The sequence below is a fragment of the Mizuhopecten yessoensis genome, unplaced genomic scaffold (assembly GCF_002113885.1).
Source record: "Mizuhopecten yessoensis strain PY_sf001 unplaced genomic scaffold, ASM211388v2 scaffold3259, whole genome shotgun sequence".
Taxonomy (NCBI): domain Eukaryota; kingdom Metazoa; phylum Mollusca; class Bivalvia; order Pectinida; family Pectinidae; genus Mizuhopecten; species Mizuhopecten yessoensis.
Genome location: NW_018404955.1, coordinates 59,059 through 69,751, shown reverse-complemented (window position 1 = coordinate 69,751; position 10,693 = coordinate 59,059). Strand labels below are relative to the sequence as shown.

The window sequence follows — 10,693 nt, the reverse complement described above, 5'->3', positions numbered from 1 at the left end:
TTATATTCTCCACTGCTTACAAAGTTATATATATTCCAGTACTTACAAAGTTACACATTTTCCCATATTCACAATGTTTGTCATTTTCGACTACTTTTAAATTTAACATTTTTTAATACTTAGTTAATATATTCCAGTACTTTTAAAATTAATACGTGATTAGGTACAGATGCTTAGTAAGTAAGGAATGTTATCTTGTGGATCTGTGCAATTAAATCATAATAAAAGTTTAAATTCAAACAAGTATTATAGATATAGAAATATGTGTGTGTATGCGTGCGAGCGGTTATATATATTATTTTTACATCAGTGTGTCGTTTACGTCGGAAACTTCAAGTTCGCACTCATCTGAAATCTCAGCGAATGCGACAATAATGTGGGTACACAGAGAGGGGTCTATATCATCGGCTGTAAATATTCCAGCCCCCGTACGAAGCTCCGCCCAGGTGGTGAAGTAACACACACGCCTGTACTCTGTCAAAGAGAAAGATCAAGTACTTAGTTCACGTTTATACGAAACAGCTAGTAGAAATCATTCCATATTTATTTTAATTAAAAAATCGGCAAACATGAGTCCTTATGACTCAGTCGTATATCAACTCTCATACATATATACTTTCCAATAAAAACTCACCTTTTGGAGCGGTAGCCTCCTCAAATACACCCTTGGCAGTGCTGATGAGTGGAAAGGGTACCTCAGAAGAGGTGCAATCTTGATTAAAATCGTCGTCACCTAATGTATATATCGCCGCGCCACCATAGCCCTCCTCAACTATCCATTTTGCCTAAATAATAGAAAATAATTTGATGACAAAAACAAATTTATAAAATATTAAATAATAAAGAAACATGTTCTTGCGAAAGAAAATATAGAATAAAGAAACAAGTACACAAGACTGACCGCTAGGCCTTTCTGCTTTCTTTGGCTGTTTCACATAAGTCACATTTGCGGGCGCCAAACGGTAAAAATTCAATAAAGAGCTATGGCAAATAACTGCCCTTATTTCTCTTAGTTGGCATTTATGAAAACGGGGAAAAAATATTCATAGAAATAATTACTACACTGTAGTAGCGAAAATGCATAGAATATATATAAAACCAATTGAATATGAGTATTTGAACTGCTGAGATATTAGGTTTTGTTAATATAATACTGCAAATATAGCCATATTTATGAAAGTGATGGTCAAAAGAATGAAAAACAGGGGTGAGCAAGTTTCTCATATTTACGACAGGTGTTTCTGGAGTTAAAACAGTTTGTTTTTCCATATTCGTCTATGTCCGATGTAGCAGAATGCTATTGGATACTTTTGTACTGACTCGATATATTTGCCTTTTCTTTCTAAAATGAATATACAAATAAGATCACGAACTGATTCCTTGATCCCTCTGTAGATGTCGGTTGTGGTTGTGGTTGTGGTTGTGGTTGGGGGGAGGGGAGGGGAGTTGTACCAAAATCCCTGAGGAAATGGAACTATGGAACCAGAAGGGAACGAGTGTCCCCAATACTGTCGAAACTGACAAGTGGTAATATGGGGGGAACACCCTAACCAGGAGGAAATTGTGAACCGCCACTCGCTAGCCTTGTCTTTCCTCCGTCCCCGTTTGTCAGACTTGGAGGAGTCCTTTATCGTTCGTAAAAAACACGATAAACAAACAATTTCGCCTTAATGTTTTGAATAAAATGAACCCTATTCACAAAAAAAACACCGTACACGAAAACGCACACGATAACGAACGGGAACCATAACGCGTGGCAATTGTACGGACGTTTTACGACGAAAAATACCGTGAAAAAGGCAAAACAAGACAAATTAACTATAACAGTGATAACTAGTATAGTAAAAGAAGAATTGATAAACAGATGAAACACGTTACCGCCCTCAGAAGACGTGAATTAACTCCAGAAAAAACCCAACCGCCATGTGCTTCTCCGAGAAGAAAAGAGGAAGTTCGAAGTGCGCACATCCTACTGGTGTCCGGTTTGGACACGGAATACATTTGTAGTTTCGTATTTGCGTGGGGCATTTAAAACTTTCGTTGGGAGTTGTTAAAGAATTAGTAGTTGAAGATCATTTGCATAACAATTGGACTTGGGAAGTACTGTTTTTATATAAAAAGGGTTTTCAGCAGTAATTATTTAGACTTTTATTTCTTATCGTTTTCTTTTGAAATATACTTCATAAATTCGATATATTTTTGCAATCTAACTTTATGTAAATGTCAGTATGTATGGCTTTGATAAAAGTAAAACTTGTGTCAATGCAATAACATGCATAAATATTATGTCTGTTACACCTATAAACACAAAACATAAAACCAACTAAATGTTTAACAGTCGATACAAAAACAGGAACTGAGAAAAACAACGAAAGTCTAACTAACACCTTGGACCGAGAGGGCAACAAGGAAAAGTCTAAACAACAACAGGGCCGAGACACATCAAGGAAAAGTCTAAACAGGACGGGTGACAACAAGGAAAAGTCTAAATAACAAAAGTACTGAGGGGACAACAAAGAAAAGTCTAAAGAACAACATGACCCAGGAGACAACAAGGAAAGATCGAGATAACAACATGACCCAGGAGACATCAAAACAAAAAGCTGGTGACCCCAAAGTCTTATGTTCTTAAAATACTTGTAATGTCTTTACATAGCTTTTCGTTTGGGTCTCAACAGTATGACTAACACATAAAGATGCACATGTAAAGTAGAGATAAAAAATATCGGTATTGTATAATTACTTAGAACCTACTTTTAGTTGGTGGTGTGATGTCAAACGACAATTGCGATCATTTTTATGTGAAATTAAGCCTATCTGACTTCTAAAAGTGTATCGTAGTGAATTTATGTGTCACATGGAAATACGACAGTATATTTATGTAGATATATATATGTGTGTGTATTTTAGTGTTTATTAAATACACGAGAACGTTTATGTAATAACAAGGTTGTTTGAGTCTAGTACACGTGTCCTGTTAGGGATAGTTCATATGTCTATTGTCTGTGTTCTGTCCGATGAGTGTTTAATACTGTCCGTACCTTGACGTGTAAGTCCATATTTGGTGTGGACCTGTCATGTAGTGTCGGTATTTGTCCATATTGGGTGATGTTTTGAGTACGTGTCCAGGTGTGACAGGTGATAATGTCGCCACTTTTTAATAAAACCAAGTGTACAGTCGCGGCATCGCGCAAATAGCCGGAGCAGTAGAACGTATACGTACTGAACATCCTCCGGAGTCCAGAGTTGGACCATATAACTATAGACAATGACAAGACTTAAAGCTGATGAAGTAAGATATCCATTTACATAAATATGTTCAAAGTACCGTAATGTAAAATATATTTCGGTGTAGCTCAAACTTTACTAAGGCATTGATTGTGTACATTTACGCTTTTTTTACAACACTTATATTCGTGTATACGTTTCTTCTCGAGAAATACAAAGCTGTGGTTGGTGATCCTATACCAGAACTGGAAATATTCGCTAATGTAAATCTCCAGAGGTGGCAATGAGGCTTTCTGAAAGGAATGAGAAATATATTCACATTGAATTCAAAATTACGACGGTGCCCGGAATACAGATACAGTGTCATTGACAATTGATTATAACTTGCAAAAGAAATCACTTAGGTGGCAGAGTACAGTAGAAATGGCTTGACCCTAAAAATAAAGGGCATGTCTCGGATAAACATGGATAGCGGATTCATCCTGCACAACACACCTACATATATATATATATTTATAAACTACATTTTGAATAGGTGTTTTTTAGAAGAACATTTTTTTTTTCAAAAAGTGATTTCCCCAGATTTGGGACTTCTGAAAACCATGGTTACCACATCAAAAAACACCAAAATATGCAGAAAAACATGGTTTTTAACCCAGAATTTGACCCGCGCAAGTAGAATTGTTTTTCTTAAAACCTGTCTGAAATTAAATATCGCCTTCTCGGTAGCAGAAATACTCACGTTTTAGCATAGGTCATTCCGGTGGATTTTTCACAATATTTACACATGTGCTGAGTACAAAAATAGACTACATGAAAAGCTAGCTTTTGATGTGTAGACACAGATTTGTAAATGCCCAAAATTGTAGTCTCAAACCAAATTCGTTTTTTTTTTTTGAAAAATTATGAAGCCCACATAGTCCACTTCAACATTTATATGCCAATTTTAGTGCTGATTTTTTTTCCCGGTTTAACCCTGACATGTTAGTACTAATTTATTTTATACCTAGCGTGTAAATACTGATGGTTTATATCCACAGAATAGTATAAGTTGTTTGCGATATCCTGTGCATGCTATAACTGATTTATTAAAATCCCGGAAATGTTGGTTCTAATTGATTGTATTCAATGAATGTTATTACTAATTGGTTATATCCTGATCATGCTAGTTCTAATTGATATTGACCTGGGAATATTATTACTGATTGATTATATCCCTGGAATGTTATAATTGATTATCATACCTCTACCGAGTTTTACCTATAAAGAAACAATACGATAAAATGTCATATTTCCCTAATATCATTTAAATATCTCCATCTGAGGGCTACTCCCTCCCCAAAATAGGACTACTCCCTGCCAGAAAGAGGACTACTCCCTCATGAATATTTGTAGGCAGAGCTTAAAAAATGTTAACCAATGAAAACATTTGGTAGGCGGGACTTTCTTCGTGACGCTTATATACAAATGCTGCTGTTAAGACTGCAGCGAATTTATTTCAAACTTATTTAACTGAACGGAATGCCGGAGGCGTCGACGATTAGGGCATAGCAAGCACAGAGGAGGTGAACGTGCACTTTTTATGCAGAACTTATGCATATTTTAATAAGTTGATTTTACTCTTTTTATTCTGATTCCTGGACATCTATTAAATAATTATGCAACGTGTGAGATATCTTTAAGGCGTATCGTGTGAAGCACTGCACTCTGTATACAAACCTCTTTCGAACGTATCTGCTTTGGCTAAATGAACTATTTTCACTTGGAAATCAAACAAATAACATACTTCAATTACGCGTAAAGGACTTCAAAATTATCAAATTAATTTGCATTGAATGCATTGCAAAAGGTAAAAAAAATATATTGATTACAAGGTTTAGGAAATAGGACGCTCCAGTGGCATCGCTTCTCGCTACTCTGCGACTGTGATGAGGGACAGACGAATAGTCCTCAATCAAACTGTAGGTCTGCAGCGTGATAAAGTCGTAGTTCCTATAAAAATAACAAAATGCATTAATATTCTATTATATATATTATGAGCTAAAGCGGCCATGATGGCTAGCAGACAAACAACAAAGAAGAGTTCGCCAAGGGGGAGATAGCCAAAATACTCCTGCCCATAGCTAAGCCTTGTTCAATACGATAAAATTCAATTTATTCTTAATTATAAAAATATATTATTATATATATTATAAGATATTATATTATATTATATAGAAAACTACACTGACAGGTCCCAAAGGGCCCCGCTATACACCTGACCATGCATATTCCCCATATTCGATAAGCAGAATTCGCAGCGATCAGTTTTGATCTTGAAATACTGGAAATAAATCATTACCCAATGAAATCAGGTACAAAATGTATATCCAAGGACAATATTCACTTTACTTCAAAATCTCATCAATGGAAAACTTCATACATGCAGAAACCACTTAGCAAATACTGATAACAAACTTTCTTTTGTAAAAGTCAAAGATGGCTGATTGGAGACCATTTTGAATGCGATCGTTTCGAAATTTGTTGTTACGTTAGATACCACTGAACCTCCCCGGGCAATGGTTGTGTTATTCATTGAACAAGAATACACTTTACATACATTATTAGAATAAATGTTGAATAATGATAAGTGTAATTGATTTTTTATGAGATTAACAGATTCCAAAAATGGTAAATATAAGTATTGAACGGCTTTCAGTTGGCATTCATAGGCAATATGAATTCCAACTGGACAAAGGCAAATCCAACATGAAGCGCGCTAGAGCTTCATTTAATTAGCATTTGTCCAGTTGGCATTCGTATTGCCTATGAATGCTAACTGAAAGCAGTTCTATGCTTAAGTGTTTACTACATTATTATACAGGGGAAGTGTTTACTATATTATTACACAGGATATATGTGTTTGTGTTGTCATGTATGTATCATATTTGTTTGCTATAACCATTTCTCGTAAAAGTAATAAAAGAAGTTTCAGTACAAATTAAAATATTACATCACGAATTACCGTATTACTCACATCACTGTTTCCTTGACAGTGTTTAGATCATACTTTGTGTTGAAATCGTCAATGGTAGGGCCGAAGAGATTACACACGAGCATCAAGCCAGTACCATCTAGGTCAAACGCTTGGCGAAGTTCCTGTGTTCCAAAAAATACATTGTAAATATTTTGTTAACACGAGCATTTATGTATGATATTGTAGGATCATTGTCAGGTCGCAGTTGTTCATGGTTCCAAGGATTAATGAGCTGTTATAGCTTATTATCGAAAATTATTTATTGAGAAATATCTTAATGTTTTTAGATATTCCTGTTAGTAAGTAAAACGTACAACATGCAGTAGTAGTCTTCATATTTAATAACTTTTTAGAATACAATTGTTGGGTCAGTATCTTTATCTGGCTTTGAACAATCGGGTCCATATTATATATTATCATATACTGATTTTTGTATCAGTTTCATTGGTATTTTGAATTTTTAATGGTTACAAAAGTCGAATGTAAACAAGGAAATCATAATACGTCAGGAATGTTTAAAAAAAATTCACAACAAAAGTAAAAATAAGTGACATATCAGATAAACAAGCATATTCTGGGATATTCCTTTACATGAAGTAGAAAATGGAAACTTTAGCCTAATGAAAGTATTGAAATTATAGACAAATTTATAAGTAAAAATTGCTGTTTCGGAGGAAAACACAGCCTCATATTGCAAATATTATTGAAACTAATATAGACAAGGCAACTAAAGTCAAACAATAATAAGACTGTCAATCTTTAATATTACAAGGAATTTATTTAATGTTGACAGGTATATCTCAAGTATCATGAATATGACAATATTTATATGTTTTTATTTTAATTTCCGGAAAAAATACCGTTTCGTTTCCTTTCTATTCTAATTATAAGAGATGTATGTACTTCCGGTTTTGTGTGTTTACATCCTGTTACATAGTGCGTGTGTTGATGGTGGTTCGCTAAATGTATTGACCTGATTAGGTATGTTTTACTTTTTCTTCCTTTTAATGTCATTTTTCTATTTTCCTCCTACTCTTTATCCTTTTCTCTAGCCTTCTTCGTTGTTGGGTGCGGAGGGCGATTTGTTTCAAGACATTTGTTTATTACTGCTATATGGAAGGAATTAAAATAGTCTCGGCGAATTGTCATAGGAACAAAAGGAAAGATGTATTTAAGTACCTGAGGGAAAAAGATTTTAACATTTACTGTCTACAAGACACACACTTCACTCCAGATATTGAAGATATAGTAAGAACAGAATGGGGATTAGAGTGCTACTTCAACTCACTGCGATCGAATTCAAGGGGTGTTTTAATAGTATTTAACAATAATTTTGAAGTGAAAGTAACCAAGGAAAAGAAAGACTCGACGGGATTTTTTTTTAGCTAAGCAAGTAGAAATAGAAGGTAAGTGTATAACACTGATAACAGTCTATGGACCAAATTCTGACACACCTACTTTCTATGACAATATAATAGAAACTATTAGTGATTTTAATAATGAATATTTTATAATATGTGGAGATTTTAATTTAGTGCTTAATCCTGAAAAAGACTATGATAAAAGTTATAAACATATTAACAACCCAAAAGCTAGAGACAAACTAAATGAAATAGTTGCAGATTTTGGAATGGTAGATATTTATAGAGAACAACATCCTGAGCAAAAAAGATATACTTGGAGAAGATGTAATCCTACCAAACAGGCACGTTTAGACTTTTTTCTCATATCAGAAAATTTATTACCAAGTGTACATAACTCTACTATCGATCCAGGATATAGGTCTGATCATTCAATGCCAATAATCTCTTTAATTTTTAATGAATTCAAAAAAGGTAAAGGGCTATGGAAATTTAATTCTTCTCTTTTACATGAAATAGATTATCTTGAAATTGTCAAGAAAACTATCATAGATGTCAAAATACAATATGCACTTCCAATATACAACCTAAATAATATAAATATAATTCATGACTCAGAAATTATGTTTCAAATAAATGACCAGTTGTTTTTAGAAACTCTCCTAATGGAAATTAGAGGTAAAACCATTTCATACTCTTCTTATAAAAAAAAGCAACAAAATTTAACAGAAAAAAAACTTATAGATACAATTAAAAATTTAGAAGACAGTGAAAATATTGATTTCATTGAATTAAATGAGAAGAAACAAGAATTGGAAAAAATCAGACTAAAAAGATTGAAAGGTAGTATTATCAGGTCCAAAGTAAAATGGGTGGAAGAAGGGGAGAAACCTACTAAGTATTTTTTTAACTTAGAAAATAGAAATTACACCTCAAAAATAATCCCAAAGATAGAAAAAGACAATGGTGATATAATATCGAAACAAGAAGAAATTCTAAGTGAAGTTCAACTATTCTATGAAAAATTATATACTATAGATGATGAAATAGAAGAAGCTAATTTAGAAGAATTTTTAGTAGATTGTGAAATTCCAAGGCTGAATAGGTCAGAAGCATTAAGTTTAGAGGGCAAAATTACTGTACAGGAAGCAGCACTAATTATGAGAAATATGAAAAATAACAAAAGTCCAGGCTCAGACGGTTTTACAGTAGAATTTTTTAAATGCTTTTGGAAACAGTTAAGTAACTTTATAGTACGGTCTATCAATTTTGGTTATATAAAAGGACAATTATCTGTTACCCAAAGACAAGGAATCATAATATGTTTACCTAAAGGAGAAAAACCTAGACAATTTTTAAAGAACTGGAGACCAATATCCCTCTTAAATGTAACTTATAAAATTGCATCAGGCTGTATAGCAAGTAGAATAAAAGCAGTGTTAGATAAATTAATTGATCCAGATCAGACAGGTTTTATTTCTGGGCGATATGTGGGAGAAAACACAAGGTTGATATACGATATTATGGATTACGCAGAGAGAAATGATATACCAGGGATGCTATTGATTATCGATTTTGAGAAAGCTTTCGATTCTGTATCTTGGAAATTCATTGATGAAGTACTAAACTATTTTAAATTCGGGGAAGAGGTTAGAAAATGGATAAAAGTTTTACATAAAAATGCAGTTTCTTCAATAAATCAGGGGGGGAATTTATCAGAATTTTTTGAAATAAGAAAAGGCTGTCGTCAAGGAGACCCTATTGCACCATATATATTTATAATGTGTGCAGAGATTTTAGCGATAAGAATTAGAAACAATAAAAAAGTAAGGGGTATCAATATAAATGACTGTCCTATTTTAGTATCACAGTATGCTGATGATACCTCGTTGATTTTAGATGGTACAAACATTTCCCTAAAAAAAGCAGTTGGTGAATTAAATAATTTTGCAAAAATTTCTTGGTTGAAAATAAATGAATCAAAATCTCAGGTAATATGGATAGGAAGTAAAAAGCATAGTGAGGAAGTTCTTTATCCAGAATGGAAATTACAGTGGGGAAATAAAACTTTTAATCTTTTGGGCATAGAATTTCATGTAGACTTGCATAAAATTACTAGGCTGAATTATGATAAAAAGTTAGTAAAAATAAAGGCACTTATAAATACATGGAATAGGAGAATAATAACACCAATTGGTAGAATATATATCATCAAATCAATACTCATCTCACAACTCAATCACTTATTTATTGCATTACCAAACCAAAATGAATGTTTTATTAAAAAATTAAACACCTAACTATTTAACTTCTTATGGAAAAGCAAAGTTGACAAAACCAAAAGAGACATTGTTATAAGAGACTATATTGATGGTGGATTGAAAATGATGCATGTGATGTCTTTTATAGAATCCTTAAAATTAACATGGATAAGGAGACTATTTACAACATCAAGTAAATGGCAGGAGATTTTAAAAACTTATATTGATTTAAATATTTTAGCAAACTGTGGGACGGAATACATTGTTAAATGTGAAATGACGAGCAAAAATCTTTTTTGGAAAGACGTGTTTAATGCATGGAAAACGTTAGTAATAGTACGAGATAATCAATGCAAGGGAGATAACTTCTTTTCCAAAATGCCTATCTGGTATAATAAATTGTTTAAAATATCTTCGGTATATGTGATCAAACCAGAACTCGATACATGGTAGATAACCAAATTATTCTTATCATAAAATATTATGTTTATAAAGCAAGATGCCTAGAAAAAGCTCTATCAGTAAATGGCCTTATAAACTGTATAAAAGAGACTTATGAGATACAGAAAAATATTGTGAATGGGAAAGATGAAAAACATAGACATACCTTCCAAAAAGACTGGGAAAAGTGGCAAAACCTTCTTGATTTCCCATAAAACCCCTCAATTTCATGATTTATATGTAGAAAACCAATTAAGTGGTAACAGTAATAGATAGGAATACTCTAAGTATATTGAGCTGATATAATACAACTGTTACTTAACGATGGACAGGTTAATGTGATAAATTGTTCTTCTGTTACCAATCTCGATCCTCTCAACCCCCCC

The 10,693-nt window shown here is 33.1% G+C and overlaps 1 protein-coding gene across 1 annotated transcript in view; it reads right to left on the bottom strand.

Moving 5' to 3' along the window:
* LOC110447273 (chitinase-3-like protein 1) overlaps positions 1 to 10,693 on the bottom strand; it is a 20,520-nt gene that overhangs the window by 6,884 nt on the left and 2,943 nt on the right. The window contains exons 2-5 of the mRNA XM_021492850.1: positions 6,245 to 6,366; positions 5,100 to 5,220; positions 635 to 785; positions 306 to 474 (exon numbers count right to left, since the gene is read on the bottom strand). Coding sequence (XP_021348525.1) covers positions 306 to 474; positions 635 to 785; positions 5,100 to 5,220; positions 6,245 to 6,366 — 563 coding nt within the window. The remainder of the gene's footprint in view (positions 1 to 305; positions 475 to 634; positions 786 to 5,099; positions 5,221 to 6,244; positions 6,367 to 10,693) is intronic.